The following is a 23,088-nucleotide window of genomic DNA, read 5'->3' on the forward strand; positions in this document are numbered from 1 at the left end:
GATTTGTTTACGGCTTGAATGATGTCCTGGTGACGAGGTGAAGGGATTGTCTGATGCAAGACATCCCTGCATTGTTTTGAATTTGCGTTTCCCATTTCGCGGATTGTTATCTCTTTACTGATCTAGTATCTCAATGTCCACGAACGTACGAAGCTTCTATATGATGTATATGTCTATTGTTTTTTATGGGGTTTCTGCATGGAATTATACAACCTTTTTCCCATATAATCCGTATCCACTTGCCTATCTGATCGGGATGCCGGATAGCCGATAATTCTTGGCAGGGCCCGATCTGTCACAGCTAGAGCTCTAGCTCTATAACTATAAGTATAACTATAAATATAAACATGTATACATACATACCTAAGTATAGCTTCCGGCAATATCGGCTACAGTTGGAGAGATCGTCCCATCAAAATACTATAAAGGAAATACCTCAAATGCGCTATTAATGGATTGGAAAAGGGTGGTCCTGACGTCCGAGGGAAAAAGGGAAAAGTCGGTGATTTCGTCGAATCGTCGCCCAGTATTTGCTGGCAAGCGTCATTTTATAAAAACAAAAGCGGCTCGGTGTGAAAGTAAAGTTTTTTTTTCTTCTTCTTCACCCCCTCCTACTTTCTCAAATTCCTACTCTTTTATTTTATAGCAAAGGGCCTGCAAGCATTTTATACAAAAACCAGAAAATCCGCCAAGAATGTCGTTCTCCGGCCGCCGTCTCAGCATTCTGCGCCCCTCTGAGAACCGCCGCTTATCGACCACCAAGGATTTGACGGATAATGGTGCGTGCATATGCAATCAATATCACATTTCTAGCATGACGTTTCTAACCTTTAAAATCTAGAACTCCGGTCAGAAACCCATCGCCAATTTCGAGCCGCCCATGAAGGTCACCGTCCCCACGCCGGTCTCGACGCTTCTCGTGCCTCCACCGGTGTCGTTTGGTGCACAGAGCGAGCCTGTGAGCATGGCTACGCCGAGGATCCCACCGGCTGGGCCAATCTAGGCCAGGGCGCCCCCGAGGCCGATGACGAGATCGAGGGAAGCTTTCCTCGTCCGACTTCCATTCCTATCACCTCCGCTGCTCGGGAATACGGCCCGACCGCCGGTATCAAGCCATTGCGCGCCGCCGTCGCTCGTCTGTACAACGACCACTACCGTCAAGGCAAGGAGAGCCAGTACACCTGGGAGAATGTCTGCATTGTTCCCGGTGGTCGCGCCGGCCTGATTCGCATTGCTGCCATCCTGGGCAACTCATACCTGTCCTTCCCCATTCCCGATTACTCTGCGTACTCGGAGATGTTGACTCTGTTCAAGAACGTGCGTTATCGGAAAGAGCTCGGCTGAGCTAGTGTATGTGTGTGTTGCCGTTTACTGATTCTCTTCTGCAGATTGCTCCCATCCCCCTCCCTCTCTCAAAGGATGACCACTACCACATCCACCCCAACAAGATCGCCGAGGAAATCGCCCGTGGCACCCAGGTGCTGCTGACCTCCAACCCCCGTAACCCTACAGGCCACTTCGTGCCGCAAGACGAGCTGGTGGAAATCCAGGACCTCTGCCGTGACCGCGCGACTCTCATCCTGGACGAGTTCTACGGTGGATACAACTACACAACGGGCTGCGACGGATCGACGATCAGTGGTGCTGCGAACGTCGTCGACGTCAACAAGGATGGTACGATATTCACCCTCGGGACCTAAATTTTGTCAATGACCAAACTAACACAAATCACAGACGTCCTCCTGATCGACGGACTCACCAAGCGCTTCCGACTACCCGGATGGCGAATTGCGTGGGTGGTCGGACCCAAAGACTTCGTCGACGCCCTCGGCTCCGCAGGCTCATACCTCGACGGCGGCGCAAACGTGCCGTTCCAAGAAGCCGCGATCCCGATGCTGGAGCCCTCGCTGGTGCGCACCGAGATGAAGGCGCTGCAGAGCCACTTCATGGAGAAGCGCGACTACGTCCTGGGACGTCTCTACGATATCGGCTTCCGTGTCCAGGACATCCCCGGGGCTACCTTCTATATCTGGCTTGACCTCACTTCGCTCGACCCGCCCCTGCCTCCCCAGGCTAACATCTCTGACGGCCTGAACTTCTTCAATGCTCTGCTGAGTGAGAAGGTCATTGTTGTTCCTGGTATCTTCTTTGACTTGAACCCGGCCAAGCGCCGTGATCTCTTCGACAGCCCGTGTCACCACTTCGTCCGTCTGAGCTACGGGCCTAAGATGGATGTGTTGAAGATGGGTCTTGATGGTATTGAGCGTGTTATTAAGCGTGCGCGTGAGATGGGTGTGGCGAAGTGGGAGGATGAGGTTGCTGTTTCGGATGATTAGACTTTTTGGTTTTGATTACTTGGGACCTTTGGTCTGATCTAGAGTTAGGTTTGTTATCAGGCTGTGCCTGGTCAGCATCTTGGCTGAGCGTAATAGACTGTATTTTCGCATTCTGATGTCATTTATTTGGCTGACTGGCTAAACTGGTCGCTGAGAAGAGGTGTTTTATAGAAGTGGAAATGGCTTAGGGATTGAATCGACACGCACCACTTAGATTAGAGTATCCTATGCACATACTTATCTCTTATTTTGATGATGATGATCTCATTAACCCGATCTCACTCGATATCACATACATGCCGTAAGTGCCTCTTGTCTTTGCTCACTGGTGGAATAAATATTAACTATACCCAACAAGACGCATCACGAGGTCATTATTGCATATGTACCTGCATGAAGTACCGATTATCACGCAACAACCGGCTCATGTGCTCCAGGCAGCCAAAAGCCAGACATCAGCCTGGAGGGCAGTCAATATCGCAACGGTCCAATCCTATCTCACCCAGCGTCGGTCAAAATACCATTCGCCATGTGCCCATCTCGCCGACACTCTGATTGAGTGAGGAGGGAGCCCTAAAAAAGAAGTACACAGTACATGCACACTACACTGCCCGAATCCCCCCAGTCAAGCCACAGCCACCCCCAGCAACCCCCATTTCCTATTCCCGAATATTCCAGGGAAACGTCCGGTCAGCCTTCGCCAACAACCTCAGGAATCCAAGACTGGCGCACCATTTGCTAGGATGGCTATTCCTAGATAGGAAGCTACATGGTACAACATACTATGCAATACACACACCCTGCATCTTTATCCAGGCCGAATGGCGTCGCACAAAAGGCTTATAAACGCAGCCGTTACCAGCGTCGTACACCCGTGAGACCCTCGAGATTAACGGAATGTCCCTGGGCATACAGCTGTAAGTTATACAGTAATTTGCCTGGACTAGATACTATGGACACACTTCCCCCAGTGTGAGAATAGATAGTGGGGAATGGTGGGCCAATGACAGGCGCCACTGGTGTCACTTCGTCTAAAGTTTCCTTTTTCGCCTTAGTGGCTTGGGTGTTGTTGCCTGGGGCATCCGTTGAGAACACATAGTAGAGAGGCTCGTACAAACAATACTGCATTTAGTATATGGCGTTCGTATTATTAAACTCGAACTGATGATTGGCATTTGGGCTCGTTTAAATAATAAGTAGAAATCTAAATGGCTATCTATGTGTTCCCAGTGTACTCCGTATGAAGGAAATGTGTATCACATTTCCATATTTAACATGTACGATGTACTCCATATGTTGTACGTACTACACCGGTACTACTAATGCACTAAGATTATTGCGTGACACAGACAAGCAAAAGCAACGGTATAAAGATGAACGAAGATCACACCGATCAGACTAGACTCTATACGGAGTTCAACACAAGTCAACTCCAGGGGAGACTCGCGACCCCTGGATGGCACGCATATTAGCGCGACAAGTGGAATCGAGAATGAGAAATCAGAAATAATTACCGGTAAATTGTGGAATTGTGGATGTATGTAATAGAATCTCTCCTCTTTCTCCTGGATGTTGTATCTCCTCGGCATACAGAGCTTCACGTTAATTGCCGCTGATCGGTGATCTCGCGATCTAGACCAGACATTCACAGCTTGAGAGGTGGGGGTGAAGGGACCACTTGTGGGGAGCAGGGAGATCTTTGGTCATATTAGGCTTCATAACGCGAGACGATACCTCTCAGGGATGTTGAAGGTCCATATAATATTCAGATCTGCCATGTGGGAATGGCGAGAGCAAATTCAAGGTTTGGAATTTTCTCCACAATTCGCCAATAGCCGAGCGGTAATTATCTGGTTCCAAGGGTTTTGTTGGTTTGTTTTCTGGTTCATGTTCTGTGCTTGTTCTGGGGCTGTTCTAGTTCTATTTTTTTTTTTTTTTTTTCTGATTTGAAATAAAAAAAGAAACTTTGAAAGTAAGTTTGGGATCGGCCTGAGCCGCAATACACACATAGTTGTCTGAATTCGAGCTAGAACTGGATGAGTCGATCGCTCGTATCCAACTTGCCATTTAGAGGGACCCCCTCTTTTCCAGGTCCTCATACTCCGTAGATTGTACTCCGGTAACAGAGTATATACTGCTTTTGTTTCGGAAATGATTTCGAAGCCAAATCATTGGGTAAAAATCCCGTGATCTGAGATGTGCGCGTCCTTTGCCCCATCCCACAAAGCTTGTTTCTTATGTCTCTCTCCGGGAAGATCGGGCTAGCCTCAGCGGAATGGGTCGAAGCGTTGAGGTTGGTTTATCACGTAAAACATACATAAAACATAGGAAAGATTACCGATCCACACTGCTCTTTGACAGGCTCCATCTGGACTCCTCTTTACCATTCCCAAAGTGGATTATGCAAGTCTTGTCGGGAACCACATGGAACCAGAACCTAGCTGGTTTAGAGGTGAAGTTTCCAAGAAAGTGTCTTTGACAGGTTACATTGTGGATTTATGCCAAGCATTTTATTTTCCTTTTCATTTTGGACATGTGGACAATGTGATTCTGTCCACGTATCTATGTTGTATGTACTCCGTACTCCGTAGTAATATCCTGGATTACCAGATACCATACCAAAACCAAAACCAAAACACATTCTCCAGGTACCGGGATCCCAGTGGACCTTCGGGAACGGTCCATAGCGCATCTCCGCAATGTCATACCTGTATATGACAGTACAATACCCGCACCCACCAGTCTCTGTGCCGTGTACCCCGGCGCTCCCGGAAAGGCCCAAGCTCCTGAAACTCACTTTTCCCGTAATGATACATAGTATGTATGTACATAACTATATATTATTTGTAGATCACTTGATAGGTCTGGAAATAACCCTTTGGATTCATAGATATTCATATAGTAATAGGAACAGGGGTGTTCTCTGACATATTCCGTACTGCATTCCCCTTTAGGAAATTAGTTCAAGTCCTAGTTCGTTAGGAGGCCCCATAAAAAAGCTCACGTTCTCCACCCCGCGTCAACGCCGGCAAGCTACCTATACAACGGCGCCTACAGACTACTTTGGATCTAGGAATTAGGAAATAACGTAATGTCTTAACTCCGATACTACATAGCCATGCTTTATGTCGTCATTTTCTCTGTCGGTTTCAGAACCCTCTCATACATTAGGCAAAGCTCCAAATGCACATGGCCATACACCGTATGAAGAACAGGGGACATCCATGACAACCACACACTTTCACCTGGCGTGTTCTAACAAATTATCTCTCTGGCCACTCACACGGGGAAGCCTAAGACTTTGCGGGTCCTCCCATCCTCCTCTTAGATCGCCGTTGGAAATATCCCCACACCGACTATTGGGGCGCGTAGGGATCTCGCATGAGAGCTTATGTACGAAGTACTTCGTACGTAATCAGTACTATATGCTGTAGATTATCATAAGCCATTAAATGAATGTATAGCCGATCAAATCCACAAGTGGAAATACCTGCGCCTAGCTCTTCCAATCCGTGTGATCTTTTTCATTTTATTTTCCTGCCTTCCTATTTCTCTCTCTGCTCCAGTATGGCACATGCTGCAACACGGAACTGAACTCAAAATATCACAAGTCTCGAAATTACCTGCATGCAACTTCGACGTCTCATATCCCTGATCTCCATCCAGCATGTTTGATTGACACTTACGGAGTACGTTGGCCCCATGAACGTTGATAGGGCCAAGAACGCCGAAGCGACTAAAAGGGGCTTGGCATGGGGGCCGGAAATATCAGCCTCGGTCGCTGAGCGCAAGAGCTCATTATCCGATCGTGAACCAGCTTCTTGATCGTGTTCTCATTTGCTATGGTTTGTCCTCTTTCGCGATCTTAATTACTAGTGCTCCTTTTAACATGGGTATGCATTTATGCGTTAGACATTAAACCAATCACCATCCCGCAAGAGCATCTTGTGTGTTGGTTTCATTTGCGCTGACACATTCTGATACATTGGTTGGAAAGCGGCTAAATCCTAGTCTCCTATTCTCCCCAGGGAATCTATACTCCGATGCGCCCGTGGAAGCTAACTGCCCCGTTATGCCAGTCTTGAAACTCTACAGAAGCGGAGGCGGTGCCAGACCAGACTAGACCAGACCAGAGCGATTTGAGTGGAGATCATCGCCCCGGTGTCTGTACTTTGTGCTCTGTATTCGGCGGAGCAAATCATCGCCGACGGAGTACAGAGCACATAGTACAGTGTACAGCATACTATATTGCATGGCGGCTCGCAAGTTGGCTCCCATCGCAGCCACTTTATAATTTACTGGATCGATTGGAAGGGGAATGAATAATTTTAATAGGAATAGTCTAATTGAAGTCTCCGATAGGAAGAAGTAAAATGAGCAAAAGATGAAGCGAAATGAATCGAGACTCCAAAAGCTTTGTCAAACCTCAACGATTGGAGGTATCAACCCCCGTTTTCAAGGCTAACGCATCCGTGTTTACGCGCAGTTTGGGACTGTGACTTGCATGTGGGGGGGGGGGACCCCATTAAAAACACTCTACGGAGTACTCTAAGCCCGGACTATTTATATTGTACTATAGCACATGGGATCACCGAGGTCTTAGAGTACGAGGGTTTTGTGTCCACTTACAGTGCGCAGGTACTATGTGTGATATTGCAATCCCAGTCCGCTGGGAAAAGAAAAAAATCCCGATGGGCACCGACAGGCCGGATCTTCCGAGGTTATCCTGAAAATAAATGGGTGATCCTTCTGGAGACGGGATCTACCGGCCCTTTCGTTTTCCACATTCACCGGGGTTGTGACTCTCCACTCTTGACGGGTTTGGCAATCACCCCCCCTGTACGGATCTGCGTCGAAAGTTAGCGGTGTCGGCAGGTCTGGCCGCAAGTCCGGAGACTCCGCGTTGAGAATACTTTTGAATGTACCTTGTACTCCGTAGTGAGGGAAAGAAATCCCCGCGAAAAGGATCAGCCGAGAACAAAGTAAAAAGGCATATGTTGTATATTCTTAGTGAAATCAATAAAATCAATTACAACATACAGAGAGAAGACCATGTGTTTTTTTTCCATTTCACATCAGAAATGGTATCCGCTTCGACCTTGGTACATAGTTCAATAACCCTAAAACCCAAAAAGAAAACAGGTTTGGGGCTGCAGGTGTTCAAATAGAAGTTCGATATTTAGACTTCTGTTGACAATGGGGGTAGGATGTCTCCATCGCTTCTAATTTTCTTTTCTTTTCTTTTTTTTATTTATTTGACTTGAATATTTGAATTCAAACTACTTCCTCCAGGAATGTGTTCCCCTCCCAGTATTCAATTCTTACTGGTCAGGTCGTATATACGCACGCTAAAGAATCTCAACAAGTACCTTGTACCTTTGAACCCAACCCCCGTATACACAATCAAACAAACCTACACAACACCCTAGATGGCGTAGTAAGTGTCTCACAAAGTTCTCGACAAGCGGCAAACCCTTGATTAAAAAAAATTTAGAGAAAATTTTCCCGTTTGCCACAAGGCCCTTCCAGGGCCATGTAGACTCTAACCGAGTACTCCGGTGCCCCCACGGAGCTGAGAGACTTGCGGTGTTTGATTTGCTACTAGTGGCGATGTGTTTTAGCCAGAGTGCAACCTTGAAATATTCCTACTACCTTAGATCAACGGTTACTCAATATGCAGAACAGGTCTAGTCCGTATTGGTGGATTAACCTAGTAGAGATCCCTACCGTGATAGTCTACTAGGATTTGTCTAGGTAACTACTCCGTAGACATGTATGTTTGAGGGGGGAAAAAACAAATTGCTGTTGCATTCGGGAACTCGGGAAGAGAAGGCGAAAAGAAACCTTGCCCGAATGTGTTCTAATATTATTGTGATTTGGAGATTGTCCGACAAACAGGTTATTCGGTGAATAATACTTACTGTACGGAGTACGGAGTAGTTGGCAAATAGTTATGCACATAAGTAAATAATTGCCTAAATGGTTCTTTAAAATGTCAGCATTTGAAGCCCAAAAGAATATTAATAATGAATATATCATATATCATTCTGGAAAGGCAACCGAGAACGAGCGCGAAAATAAAAATAAAAACGTCGTCTTTGTTAGCGAGACAGGGTTGCGCTCCTAATTTCCCTTGGCCCTTGGCCATTCTTGGCTTTCCAAGGACTCCTAGAACTCCGAGGAATAGGGAAAATGGGGCCACCGAGTGTAAATCTAAAAAACATAAAAATATGGAGACAAAAAATTGAAAGGGGGAAAAAAAAGACACGAGTCATGTCATATATGCCATGCAATTTATTTATTTTCGGATTATGCCAATCTAGGCATGGTATGACATTCTATGAACTAACTCAACTATGGACTAGCTCGAGTAGTATGATAATGCCCAGACAATAAGGTAAGATAATACGGGAAGCTGAGAAGAGACGGTAAGTGAATATATGTAGAAAGAGTTCTATTCAAAGGCTAGGTCTTTTATGGGGCCAATAATAGTGGAGTTTCCATCGCAGTAATATTCCTAGGAAACACTAGCTTCTGCTGATATATCATGGGCAATATCGGAATGACCACGGTCTTGGTAAAGAAATTCTTCGGAATCTGATGGGTGCAAATAGACGACCAATACACGCAGAGATCGGGAATATAACAGGAAAAGATTTGAAAGAGTAAAAAAAAGAAGCATCCCATGTTCAGGTATCAAGAAAAGATTCGCCAAAAAAGGAAACACCATTGCCTCCGTTTAAAATGACAATATATAGAGAAATAACATAATATCGCGAGGGGGAATCCATAATAAAAGCGCCCAGAAACCTAAAATGGAGCAGAGATAGAAAAAGTGCCAACATAGAACCTCAAAAAAAAAAAAACAGACGCGAATCTCTGATTTGCGATCCAAAAAAGAAAAAGGCGCGGGAAAAAGCAGGGAAGTCGTAACGGGCATTAAACACACATTAGATCCACAAATCTAGGTGTAACCCCCCCTTAGCCTACTCCCAGAAAGCCCCAGTCAGTCCCCTCCGCTTGGTTCAAGAGACGGGAGCCTGGGGGTTTGTACGCATAGTTTGGGTGGTATGAAACCATCATTGGCTGGTCGGGTGGTAGTTGATGACCTTGAAAAGAAGGGTGTTGGTATTGTTCTGGGAGGTAGTTCGTGCGTGGACTTGTGTCGTAACGCTGTTGCATCATTTGTAGGTATTGTTGGTGTTGCTGCTGCTGCTGTTGTTGTTGCTGTTGTTGTTGTTGCTGCTGCTGCTGCTGTTGCTGTTGCTGTGGAATTTGGTGTGGATGCGCATGGTGTTGCGGGAGTGTCTGTTGAGCGTGTGGCATGTTTACCGGAGAGGTTACAGGTACGTTCTGGGACACGATCGGAGGGGCAGTTTCGTGAACCGGCACGGCGCCCATTGGCACACTCTGAGGCGAGTAAAACTCATGACTCGGTGTCGCCGATTGCGCGTAATAAGGTTGCTGGGCGAGCATGTACTGCTCACTTGGGATCGTGACTGATACGGGTGTTTGGTGGTAAGAGTGCTCGGATGTCGCATCTTCTGAGGATGGTCGGGTCAAACTCCCTGGAGGGTGGGAGCGGTGTTGGTGTTTGGTGAGGGTGGTCTTGCGACAAAAACTGCAGTTTCAACAAGACAATTAGATGGTGCTTCGACCATTTCTATTCAAAGTACTTACCTCCGTTCGCATGTAGGCTCGTGGCATATGTATGGCCGCTTGCCAGTGTGGATTCGGCGATGACGGGCCAGACTCGATGACTATAAGTGATGATCAATAAATGCGCAACCGTTCCAAATCCCACAGGTGCTTACGTCTGAAAATGCCTTTTGGCAGCCTTCATGGTCACAAACATGGGGCTTTTCGCCAGTGTGGGTCCTCGAGTGTACAGTCAAGGCACTGCGCTGAATAAAGCTCTTGTTGCAGTCCTTTACGGTGCAATGATACGGCCGCTCATTGGTGTGAATGCGATAATGCCGGCAGAGATCCGACTTGCGATTGAAAGACTACAGAATAGCAGGTTAGAGGATGAAAAAGAGTAGAAAGAGCTGAAATACCCACTTTTCCACAATGCTCCCATGAGCAGTTAAAGTCGCGCCCACTACCTGGAGCCATGATGCAAAGATCTGAGAGCGCGAATAACCAGAAGGTGGACTTGAAGGAAGAGGAAATAGACAAAGGGGGAAAGAGGGGAAAGAACGTAAGCGCATATGCGATCGCAGACGACCTTAAAATAATGGAGAAGAGGGAAAGGAAAAAAAAAGAAAATAGATCCTGGTCAGGCTGGATGGATAGCCGGGATGTTGCGAATGCAGAGCATAATATAAGAGGGGACGAAATGATATAACGATAAAGATCAAAAGATAAAGAAGAGGGGGAGCCTCAAGTATTAAAAAGAGTATCTTAATGAGATTTAAGAACCCTTTGGTGAAGGGGGAAAAAAACGGCGCGGATGGGACCGTAGAAGAGCATATTATTATTTTATATTTTTAGTTTGATTTTATTATTTTAGATATTTTAGATATTTTAGATATTTTTATTCATTTTATATTTCATTTTGGTTATGTTTGTTCTATATATACGGAGTATTATATATTATAATAATTATTATTTTTTTATCGAAGTACCAGGTACCACCCTCATTGTATTGAGATATTCCCAAGGATATATACTAACACACCTATGAGAGCAGTTTCTAAAGAAATATCACTGCCTACCTCAACTCTCTTCTTTTTTTATCCCCCCTTCCTTGTTTCCTCTTTCTATTCCCTAACCTTTGTTATACAAAAAAAAATTATTGTCTTAACTTTTCCTAGTAGAAACAGTGTACCACATCGGAAAACCGGCTAATACCTGTGGAGGTAATTTATTGTTAGTTATGGCATAGTAAAACTTTCAAGGTTGACTGCGAACTAAATACCTCTTAAAGCCTGCAGGTGAAATTCATGGTAAATTGCGATAGCCCATTGAAAAATAGAAACCCCCACATTACCAGCTTATTTACCAAATGGTCCACCTAGGCCCGAATGACAAGACAGACATGCTAGACTGGACCGGGCATAGAATGATACCGTATAGAATACCCCCGTATGTGACTGTATTTTAAATAAACTTCCCAGTCTCTTGGCCCCCTTAAATAATAACCTTGGAACAGCCCTGGAGTCCCCAACTATGTTGTATATACCTTCTGGTTGAGAGGCGATGTCATGAGATGTATACTGTACACAGATTGGGGTTAAGGGTCTCTAAAGGGGCCGCCACAAACTTACCAAGTAGGAGAGATGGGCTTGTGTGTTAATGATATCATACATCCGTACTCCGTACTCCGTACATGGTACCATTCTCGCCCGCAGGAAAAGCCATAGGGGCGCTCGGGAATTCGTCCATTCAAAGACTCTGAAATAACGACTTACACAATTAGTCCCAAGCCAATTTCCCAGGGTTAGCCGCGACCGAACTACTCCGATCTAGATTTCAAATGAGAAGGAAGGTCACTAACGCTAAGAACGATCTTCTCCGGGTAGTAGACGGATTAGTATGTTGGAGTGCAGAACTCGACTAATTTCCCCTCCAGAGAGGGTCTCGAAGTGCCCCATTAATATCCGCGTCTCCATACACGAATTAGGAAAGTACAAAAAAGAAAGAAATGTGGCATACCTACATCGTAAATCTGGAGTTTCCCCCTCCCCTCAAAAAACAAAACAAAAAACCTGGAACACTAAGATGTACAGAAGTTAATAGGGAACAGAAAAACGACAACTGCAAGGGATGATTTATGACGCGGCATCTGCACCAACGGCAATAAATCGGAGTGTTTCTATCCCGAACGGGTCAGGTACCCCAGCTCTCCCGCTTGTCCACTCCGAACAGCCTCAAGGCTTCGGGTCCCATCTCCTTAAGGTTGGGGCTGTTCCCGTCTCTCCACTTGTTTCAAAATTGTATACAATCTACAGAGTTGGGAATGGTGTTGATTCTCGATCATACTCACATTCAAGGGTTTCAAATTAATCTCAAGGCTTGATATAGACTTTGCGATACACCATGCTATCCCTGATAAAATAGAGTGCCACATCCCTGATGAACAAGGGATTATTTATTCTCTTCACCGTACTCCCCCCCCCATCGTATTGCCTATTGCCCACATCAATCATTATAATTGCTTTTTATCGACGTAACTGCGTCGATCACTCGGCTTCAACGACTTCCTGCCGCCACACTTAAAGTCTGCTGTAGACCGGAAACAGAAGGCCGTTACGGAATAATTGGCTTACTATCCACATCTTGGCTCTAAAATTCCGGTGGCGAAACCATGTCTCTTAACAGATCAAACAGATAACCTGTCGCCTCATCACAAGGTGCGTCGGGTAGCCTCGGTTTAGACCGGCATGTCTCGAGTTGCTAGTCGATAGGCTCAGGTGTCGCAAGAAGCTTCGGTCTTCGCGCAACAGAGGAACTATGCGGTGAAGATCACAGGCAGGAGATACCAGAGTGGGTAAGATATCTCACTGGAAAGGAAAGTAAGCTGAAACACAAATAGAACCTGAGGCGTTTTGGTGGTAAATGCTCCTGAACGTGGCAACCCACTCACAGTCATCTTAATAGTAGCGATCTTCTGACCCTATAACCTTATTACGCCGGAGTAATAATGGCTGACGCTCTGTGGCTTTATTTTTCGCCTTTCTTTCTCTCTTTTCGTGATCGGCAAGCGCCATCTACATAGGAAGTATACTTGCAACTTAGGTACGGAGTACGCCGTAGAGCTCTGCCTAATTGTGTGGCGCAGATCTATTCCCGCAGACAGTTGATGGCTAGAGAGAAGTAGATCTCATTCAGAGGACCAATAGTTCTACACTCATGATACGTCCGGCTCTTGATGATGCACGCAGTGTACGAGGCAAGAGCATGTGTGGACTTGAGGACCCACATCACTTCGCTATTAGAGGCTACGGATGCAGCCCACTTCAGCCATTGAGGTAATCGGACATAACCTAGCACGGAATCAGCCAAAATGTAATTATTGAAATTATTCGAATAAAAAACGGTTGTAAGAAAGACGAATGTAGATGAAATCCAAGAAAGGCTACTGTATATTGTAGTGTCCAGCTTACACAGCCCATCTTCATTTCCTCTCGAAGGGTCCAGACTCACAGACGCGCTCGTGGCGACACTACGAAACTTTGAAAAGAAATCCAGCCAACAGAAGAAAGCGCCAAAGTCTCCGCCCGATCAGCCCCTAGGAGATAAACTGCGACTCTCATTGACCACGCCCTAATCGGTTTCCATCGATGCACGCTAGATGAAACGGCAATCGCTCGGCTACAATATATGCGTAGATTGATCAGGTAGGTACAGCACAGCATGCATGCTTTGCTTAAGGCACATATGCATACTTCCATATTACGATTCTGCAAAGCAGGGCGGCTGGTGAGCTTGACGCGGAGACAAGAGAAAATCGAAAAATCGGTGTGCTGACATGGGCAAAAGAACTGAGGCGTCAGTCAAATATACCCAAGAGCCTGGTCTTCGGATCCTTTGTCTTTCTGTGCAGACTAGTTTCTTTTGTGGGGTAGATGACCTCCGGATATGGATGGACTCATTTGGGGGCTGTATCATATTTGGTTGAAAGGAAGGTCTACCGTCTTTTTTTTGGAATAAGCAAAATGCACGCAGGAGAAAAGAGAGTCGGAAGCTGGTCAAAGGCTGTTCCCAAGCTGCATGAGAATCACGCAAGGACAATGGCTTTCACGAGCGTTAAAGTTCGACTCTGCTTTTCTCTCTCTCTCTTTTTTTTCCCTCGGTTGTTGGTGAGATGATCTAAGAAGCTCTGACTAGTTACCGTTACCCCGCATTTCGTTTCATCTTGGCGATTGAGAGATGATATGACGCTGTTGGTGAGCTCTCTGATTTGACCCATACAAGGCGCCCCTCTTTGGGCTTGTGGCTAAGCCGCTAAAAGGGTTGGTAATTATTGGTAATGGAATGTATACGAGAGAAATTTTATTAATGTACCTTGTACCATGTACAATAGTAAGAATGAAAATGAATATTACGATGTGAACTATTAACAGATCGGAAATATCTCACTTCCATGTCGATCACTTCTCCCATGTGAAGTAACAAGGTATGTTGTACATAAAAATAATACACTGGGTTAAATATACCAGCAAACAGGAGCTCTAAAATAAATATCCTCCACATGTTCCAAAAAGCCACAAAATTAATCTCCGACGCGCGCATGGCGACACACTAATGGGAGAAGCTCGGGCAGCTATCCCCCATTCTGGTGTTAAGGAAGCTAGGAAGCTAAGCTAGGTGGGCTCTTTCTAGGGAATATGGCTATTAACTCCGCGAGCTTTCCCACCAAGGAATTACGGTATGGATGTGATCATATTCTCCCTGTGGGTTGTATATCACGTATTATAGTTCCAAGGAACGGTCGATGACCTATGATAATATTTCCCTTAGTAGAACCAGCAGGCCGGAAATAAATTCCTTGAATTTCTCGGTCATTCTCCGCGATATCGCGTTCACTTGCTCGCGTTGTGCGAATGTCGGTCAACAGTCGGGGTTTGCTCTCCTATCAGCGCTAACTGATAACTCACCGGCCAGGATCTTGGAGCTAAGGGTGAGCAGCCACTAATTGACCCCTTGCAGGCATTTTGGCTCCAGTGTTGAAGTTAGAAACCGCCAACTGTTGGTTCTGAAGACCAACGGCGCAAGTGAGATAGAAGAAAAGAATGTGATCAAATAATTGAAAAAAACTTACCGCAAGCCCCTATCACAGCTGACAGTAATTTGGAGCGCCTCCTTACTGAAAGCCCGGGGTCTCTTACCGTAAAAGACATAATCTCCGAGCTCCTATCTAGCTCGAATATGTAAATATAGAAGAGATATCGGGAGAACATGACGTGGAGTTAAGTTCATTTCGTCCTCCCCCGCAAAAAATCAAACTAAAAATTCCCGCACCCACCATTTTCCCGATTTCAGTGCAAGGGGGCCCCTTGGTAAACGCAACACGGGAGGACATCGGCTCCTCTATTCTGTGCAATCACCGTCTCAGGTTACTTTCAAACAGGCCTAGTGGAGCCCAGAGCAGAACCAAAACCCGAGGGCTGCGGTATATAGCGGCTGGAGGGCTTGGCTTCGTTCTACTTTGTAGAGCTGCATCATCCCCTTGCCAATATCTGATGTACGTTGTAAAACGGCGTTTTGTAAATTGAGGGGGAAAGCCTTGCTCATTCGGGGAGGTATGGCGTCTTCTAATGAGAATGGCGTGGATTCCTTTGTAGGGCCGTCTCGGCCGTCGGGTACGCATGCACGCCTTGCTGCAACTAACGTGGTGGTATGGAGCACATTCGATAGCGTGGCTTTATATCCTCCTTGCTTGGAATGTGGATGTGCATTTCCTTGGTTTGAGATACAGTAGTGTGGATGCACCTAGGATATGGTGCAATGTAGAGAATAAAATGGCCTGACAATCGGATGAAGGGCATACTAATTATTACAACATATGTGGGTGGTTTATTAACTAGATGGTGAGTATACCCAAACGTCCACACATATACACCTGTCCGAGTAAAATTGAGCACGCCCCTGAGCCCTACAGAGTGTCCACATGGGCACGGTCCAGTTTAAAGTATTAGATAAGCTTGCCCAGAGGGTAGGTCGGGCCGGGGCCCGACATGAGGTCGGCACAATCCCGATCTCGGGAGGTCAGCACGTCAGCACCCACTACCTAGCCAGAGGCGGGCAGGCTAGAGACGAATATTTATTACATAATATCAAGAATAACAACCTTGGAAACCTTGGAAACCTTGGAAGGTTGGAAGTGGACCCGTGGACCGGGGGAACCTTCCCAGGTTCCCAAGACCCAGACGTTCTTGCCCACTTAACCAGGTGCTCTAATCCTCCATGTTGCTACACAATAAATAGAGAAAGAGCTTTATAAGATTCCTATATGATAGGGTTAATAGGAAGAGAAAGGAAGAGAGGGGAACTAGGATTTAGCTACTAATTCGAGCTCTCTCCATTGAATTTTTTTTACATTTCATCTACGGAGTAAATGTATTAGTTATATTACTGGCTGAATTTTTACATTATGAGTGTGGGCGTCGCCACGAATTCAGTATTCCATTTTGACGAACTACGGAGCCTGCTTTCGTTTGTACCAAGCCAGCGATGCCACAGTTGCTTTCATTCTAGCAGGAGCTGTATATAGATTTTCTCCCAACATGGTAAGACTATCATGCCTTGCTTGTGAGTTCAAACTGGTGTCTTAAAAGGTGTTGTACAATGGGCATGCTACTAATTTCGATGCAGCAACCATTGGCTCGTTCCTCGGGTGGGCATACTCTGGTTGGTTCGCAGATAAAGTCGCCCTCCACCTTGCGAAGAAGAACAATGGTATTAGTGAAACGGAACAAAGAATCTAGATTGTTGTTCCATCAACTATTGTAGCAGCGGGAGGGCTTATTCTCCGGGTTGTGTGTACCGGTACAGCACGCGCGAAAATTCAATGCCGATTTGTGATTATGCAGACTTTTTGCGAGGCACCGTATATGATGTAGAGTAAGCCCCAGGTTCAAAGCTCGCTCCTCTGCAAACAATAACATCGTGCGGATTTGAGGGTTTTCTCTTCTCCACGATCAGCCAGTATAAGGAATATTATAGTGAATAATCCGCGTCTGATGTCCTCTCAATGGTGAACTTCATCAACTCAAAAATGTAATAGAAGAAGGCAATCTATACTTCATTAGAAGTATAGGCATATTTGAAAGTTTTGAATATCAAATTATTAGGCCTGTTATGTTGCCAATATATAGTCACGTCAAAGAGGGTCCCATCTTGCATTTCTATCAAAGCTGATACATGATATGTTTCCATGACTAGAATCAAGACAAAGCGTTTGATCCCTACGGTGTGCCGTCATCCCACAGTATATTTTTGACTGTCCATATTCTTCCGGGATCCAGAGAAACCTCTCATTTCCGAGGTATGCCCATTGGTTTTCCATTCTCAATTGATCATCAATAAGTGATATAGAGACCACCTGACCTTCACCGTCACTCTCTGCGTGATATGACTGATTATCTGCACTGATGTATTTGCCGTCCTCGGAAAAGTGAATGGTCTCTGACCAAGTAAGGAGAGACAAATAATTGTACAATCGACGTGAACGCAAGTTCCACAGTCCTAAAGCGCGGGTTCCAGAGAGAACGACCAAGGTCATATTGTCAGGCGAAATTGCCACTGCCTCACATCTGTTCTTGTTCTCTAGATTGAAGGAAGACTTTGTGGAAAGATCCCAGATGCTGATCGTTGAACCGTTTGTGCAAGCTAGCAGCTGGCCATCGTAGGAAACCGTTAAGAACCCCATGTCATCGTAAGTCCCCAGAGTCTCCAGTTGCTTCCCAGATATTGGGTCCCATACCTGGAGCTGACCGTTTCCTGGCACCCAAATTATGAGTTTGTTATCTGGTCGGAACGCAATTCGATATCTGACTGGTTTATTGTTTGAGATGCGCAAATCTTGAATCAATTTTCCGCTTGCTCTGTCCCAGATCATCACATTCATAATCAAGGCAACAGCGATCAACTGATTATTGATAGAGAAAATGGTATCAAAAGAGAATATCCAATCCGAGCCAGTCAGCCACATTGTTCTGCCCGTGGCAATATCCACGACAGTCGCCCCATGACTATACCTGATTGCCAGAGCAAGACTTCCATCTGGCGACATTACTACACGGACTTTGGCGGTAGAAAAATCTGGATGTCTGACACGTGAAACCTGATCTTCGATACATGTATCCCATATGCGGACCACGCCATCGCTGGAACCAGAGATCAGTTCGCCAGTATGAGAGAGAGCCATCGTCTTAACCGGGGACGGATGGGAAAAGCTTCGTTCCAATTCCCCCGAGGTGCTGTTCCACATGTTGATTATGCCATCACCGAATCCAGAGGCCACCAACCGGCCATCGCATGAGAATTCCACAGAGGTGTCTGCTCTGTAGCCATTTTCTTTATCCACAAGCCTGTGAAGCCGTGTGCTATCTTTGACAGTCCACACGTAGTTCTCGCAATCGCTGGAGCCCGTTACTATCAGGTCATCATCAGGAGAAAAGGCTAGAGATTCGACGGGCTGAGAATGCGCCTGGATTTGAGTTGGAACAGTTCTGTTCACATTCAGTGTCCATAACCTCAATATGCCATTATCAGATCCTGTTGCAACGATTTGGCCATTGTGGGAGATTACTAAGGACTTAAGCCCATCGATGTGGCCCTCTAGATTCTGCATAAACCTGCTTTGAGCAATGTCCCACAATCCAAGTGTGCTTGGCTGGGTAGACTTGTCCTGTAATAGCAATGCTGTTCCATCAGGGCTGAAGGCGGGTCGACTTGGCGACCAAAGTCGATTAGGAAGGGCTTTGGACAGTGTACCGGATGACATGTTCCATAGGCTTGTTCCCTTGCTAGACCCCAAAGCTAGCAGTTTGCCATCGGGAGAAAATGCCAGCCCGTAAATGAGCGTTGACTCCCCAATGCCAGTTTTCCAGCTCTGACGAAGAGTTCCCGTGACTGTGCTCCATAGGTTGATTTCACCGAATTTCATTATTGAAGCAATCAGCCCACCATCAGGTGAGCATGCCAGACCGTTGACACCATGGACACTGTCACCAAGAGACTGCAAATCTGCCCCCCATTCCACTTTCACGAGTGGTAGATGAGAGATACACCGAGGCAGATACTCTGCAAACTTCTTCTTAATGACTGAGTTTTGCGGTGCAAACACAAGCGATGAAGAGTATAGCTGGAGGGGCGCCTCATCGGCAATACTCAGGTTCTTGAGAATGAAGCGCCAAGCGTCGTATAAAAAGTTGGCCAACATTGATCCAGTATGCGCCTAATTAGTCCTGATTAGATACTGTCTCACACCTTTATATGTCCTACATTGACCTACCTCTGTTGATATCCGTAGGATGTTGATATTAATCAAGACCTCGGACACATAGCCCAACAGAGCCATCGCTTCAAACCAGTGCAGAAAGTGCTTTTCGAGAAATTGATGTGTTTCGTCACCATCTTTCAAAGCAGCTTTTCCTTGCTCCAGATGGTGAATCCAATACCTGCAGGCATACCTGAGCTCAGCGGGGATATCTTGATTGCATTTCTCCCTATCGATTTCCGATCTCAAGGCCCCGTAACTCGGCAGATTGCACAGATTCATGCGCAAGCCCGTCTTTGGTCTTTGCATCACTCTGATGCAATCCAGAGCTACTTGCGCATGTGTCGCCACCCGGTCAATCCAGAACGGGGGGTTCATGTTGCGATTTTCAGCAGCGAGTAAAAAGTCTCGGAAGGATAGATGGAAAGGCCTTACTGAATCACTACTGTTGTTCGGTACAGAAATCACCGAGGAAAGGAAACTCAATCGGATACTGGTTTCTGATTCGGAAATATCGAGAAGGCATGCCAGCGCACTGATGGGCAGCGGATCGGCCAGGAGAACAAGGGGCCCGATCAATGCTTTGAAATCACTGACTAACTGTGCATGTTCATTCCTATCCTCGCCTTCTAGGATCGAGTCAAATATCGGGAGGTATGTGTGGCGCAATGTCGATATGTGAGACGCACTCTTCGCGTCAGCGGGCTGACTCTTGAGGATCATCTTCAGGCGTTCCCTCGGGTCCTTCTTGTGATTTTCAATAAATCGGCACATTGTGGCTGCAGAGATAAACAACGGAGTGGCTATCTGGATCAGTTGCGAGAGGTCACTCTCTTCGGGCCAGCCGGAGAGGTCAATAGGTGATGGTCTTCTCTGCACAATTTGAGATAGTCTGTGTCTCACGAATAGCGATATATCCTGCTTTACTGTCTCAACAGGTATCTCGTGCAGGGCAACATTATCATGGTCATCCTGAGACATTTCTTCAAACCCGACCTTTATGATAAATTCTGGACGGCTGGTAATAAAGATGCGAACTTGAATAGCTCTTGACTCTTGAATCCGGGGTAGGAGATCAATCAGCAGCCGAACGTCGTCATTGTTGTCGCACTCGTCCAGTGCATCAATTACCAGTATCAGTACCGAGTCCCGTGAATAATTGTTATTCAGAGCTAATAAAGGCTTCAAGATGAGAGCTTCAAATTGCTGTGGAAGCCGCTTTGTGGCAATGCTGAAGTCATTCTCAATCGCTTGTTTGACACTCGGGATGAGTCGAGGCTCTTGGACAATCAATTGTCTGACAATGGTGGCAAAGAATCTGCTCACATTGCCACGATCGGCCTCGCCCCTTTTAAAAAAAAAGCTAGCCCCAAGGTAATTCTTCTCTCGGAGCTCCCTCGCAATAGTCTTTGAGATTGTAGACTTGCCAGTACCTGCCATGCCGCTCAGCCAGAAGATGCACTTTTCTTTCGGAGAAGCCGCCCACATCATAATCTGCTTAAGCAAGTCGGTCCTGGTATCTTTGAGACACTCCTCGTTATGTTCATTTGCGTGAGAGTCGTATGCCGCTCCTTCGGCGATCGTGAGTTTGGAGACCTCAAAGTCTTGGATCAAGCTTCGTATATCGCCTGTGATCGCGTCGATCTTCTTGAGGAGCTCCTCAGCTTCCTCATGTTGACGACGAGACTCTATCACCCGCATCCAGTTTTGAAGACGCTGATCTTGTTCGCCAATGGCGGATTTGAGCGTGCTTAGCGGCTGAGTATTCAATGCATTGACACTCAGAAAAGTCATCTTCCCAACACTCGCTTGGCGAATCGCCACCGTCTCTGCCGTATACTTCAAAATGGCAAAATATGTGTCTATTAATGCATTTTCCAAATGGGTCTGCGCGTTGGTGCCCTCTGATTTTCGCCAATCCATCTCCACCATAGCGTATCGAGTGAGGGTATCGGCTAGGAATCCCGAGGACTCGAATGCGGCTCCGCGCAAGTCATGTCGATTTTTAGACATCTGGAATTCAAACAGAGAATCTAATTAGCAAATTAGACGCCTCGGGATCGATAAAACCTATGCTTTAACCTACCGTGAGGGCAAGGGACACGAGCGTCCAGGCTGTGGCAGCATGTCCAGTGGGATCGCAGGCCGCCACGGCGCCTATGACACTCTGAAAGGACAGGGCTGCGCTGAGGATCTTGTGGGCTAAGGTTCTCAGCTGGCGGGATTTACTTTCCTCGACTCGCTTTCGCTCTTCGTCGTATTGTCTTTGCGTGTCTTGGATTACGGTCTGAAGAAGTTCTTCCGCGGTGGGCCGGATGCTGTCTTCCGCATTTCGAATTGATCTTAGTTTCTCTTGAGTAGCCTGATCGAGTTTCTTGAAAGCTTCCTGCCATAAGTCTCGGGAGCCATTAAAACCCGTATGGGAAGTCTCTAAGACACAATCGGAGTCGCGCGAAGTATCCACCAGCGAAGATAACCCGGAAGCCTGTGATGAGATGGTAGGAATGCTTTCAGAAGTATTTTTATGGCGGCGTTTGTGAATGAGTTTCCGGAATCCGCGGAGAACCATCTTAAAAAGAGGCTCGTCTTTAATGGATTGTGGAAGAGAGACGCCGTTGTTTACAGTGATATTGGCTTCATGGTGTGTTCAGAGTGTGCTTTCTTTTTCTCCTGCGGGGTAGTGCGAAGGAGCAGAGCTGCCCAAGGTCAAATCCCTGATTTTGTAGGGTTAATACCTTAATAGGCCTAAATTCTGCCTTGTTTTAGACTGTCAGCAATCAAAATACGTACCTGGATTGCTATGACAATAATAGCCGGTCACGTATGCGCCCTCTGGCATTGAAGCTTCAACTTGACAATATGTGATTCAATCTCTAGGCCCTGCATAGTTGGCCAAGGGCTCTACCGTTCTATACATATAGTTTTAAATGTGAGGAACTGGTGTGACTTGATACTAAAGGCCTAAAGTAAATAGCAAGCGGTAAAATGTGCGTGTCTTTCCAAATAAGCGCTTGGTACAAATATATTGAAGAGAAGCCGATTATCTCCTTCGGCCAGGCACCCACAAGATCCCTCGACTCCAACTTTTGAGCTACGCAATGCACAGTGGTCACAACACTTAGAAGATGTATGTGCAGGCATTCTTCGGTTGCAGACAGAATACTCGTTCGGCCCAAATTATGTCCTTGTTGGTCACAGTGTGGGGGCCACTCTTGCTTTCCTGACCGCGATCAAGGGCATTAAATCGCACGGTATCGTCCCTCCTAAGGCTTTTCTCGGACTTAGTGGTATCTATGATTTCCCATTAATCCACATGTCTCACCCTGAATATGAAGCCCTCACTTTCAATGCGATGGCGAGAGGCGAGGAAGGTATCGCCAGCCCAGCTCTAGCCGAGGCGCAAGCCTACAAGGCTGCTGGAGTTTCTCGAATTTTATTGGCCCATTCGAAGGATGATGAACTCGTCCCTTGGAGCCAGTTAGACCGCATGAAGAACGTGCTAGAACTTGGTGGTGAGGGCTATGTGCAAATGTTCGAGATCTTTGGTAAACATGATGATCCATGGGCCGATGGACGGGACGTGGCTAGGGCAGTAATTGCTACAATTGAAGCTCTTGCTGCCTAATAATTTGGGGAAGAGACCATATTTCTTCAACGGTTCTGTCAAAGTGGTATTTGCTCATTTTAACAATTGCATTTATTTTACCTTTTATTGGCATCTGGGAATATTTCATCGCAGCCCCTATCGTTCCACAAATAGTATCTGCAGGATTCTCATCCCCGACAAGTACGGGTTGATAGAGG

General features: G+C 46.3%; 4 protein-coding genes across 4 annotated transcripts; 2 read left to right on the top strand and 2 right to left on the bottom strand.

The window, feature by feature from the left end:
• Positions 1-694: 694 nt before the first annotated feature.
• Positions 695-2,336, top strand: PEX2_007330 (pyridoxal phosphate-dependent aminotransferase; the record flags this gene model as incomplete). Its single annotated transcript, XM_016738010.1, has 4 exons — positions 695-779; positions 842-1,317; positions 1,389-1,674; positions 1,735-2,336. 4 exons carry the CDS (start codon positions 695-697, stop codon positions 2,334-2,336), a joined length of 1,449 nt encoding a protein of 482 aa, XP_016594455.1.
• A 6,981-nt stretch (positions 2,337-9,317) lies between these two features.
• PEX2_007340 (putative C2H2 finger domain protein) lies at positions 9,318-10,451 on the bottom strand (the record flags this gene model as incomplete). Its single annotated transcript, XM_016738011.1, has 4 exons — positions 9,318-9,957; positions 10,017-10,096; positions 10,151-10,342; positions 10,398-10,451. The coding sequence occupies 4 exons, from the start codon at positions 10,449-10,451 to the stop codon at positions 9,318-9,320; spliced, it is 966 nt and encodes a 321-aa protein (XP_016594456.1).
• A 6,712-nt stretch (positions 10,452-17,163) lies between these two features.
• PEX2_007350 (NACHT and WD repeat domain-containing protein) lies at positions 17,164-22,123 on the bottom strand (the record flags this gene model as incomplete). Its single annotated transcript, XM_016738012.1, has 4 exons — positions 17,164-19,242; positions 19,300-21,297; positions 21,371-21,918; positions 22,075-22,123. 4 exons carry the CDS (start codon positions 22,121-22,123, stop codon positions 17,164-17,166), a joined length of 4,674 nt encoding a protein of 1,557 aa, XP_016594457.1.
• A 474-nt stretch (positions 22,124-22,597) lies between these two features.
• Positions 22,598-22,909, top strand: PEX2_007360 (uncharacterized protein; the record flags this gene model as incomplete). Its single annotated transcript, XM_016738013.1, has 1 exon — positions 22,598-22,909. The coding sequence occupies one exon, from the start codon at positions 22,598-22,600 to the stop codon at positions 22,907-22,909; it is 312 nt and encodes a 103-aa protein (XP_016594458.1).
• Between the last annotated feature and the right edge of the window lie 179 nt (positions 22,910-23,088).

This window comes from Penicillium expansum, assembly GCF_000769745.1.
Source record: "Penicillium expansum strain MD-8 chromosome Unknown contig21, whole genome shotgun sequence".
Classification (NCBI taxonomy): domain Eukaryota; kingdom Fungi; phylum Ascomycota; class Eurotiomycetes; order Eurotiales; family Aspergillaceae; genus Penicillium; species Penicillium expansum.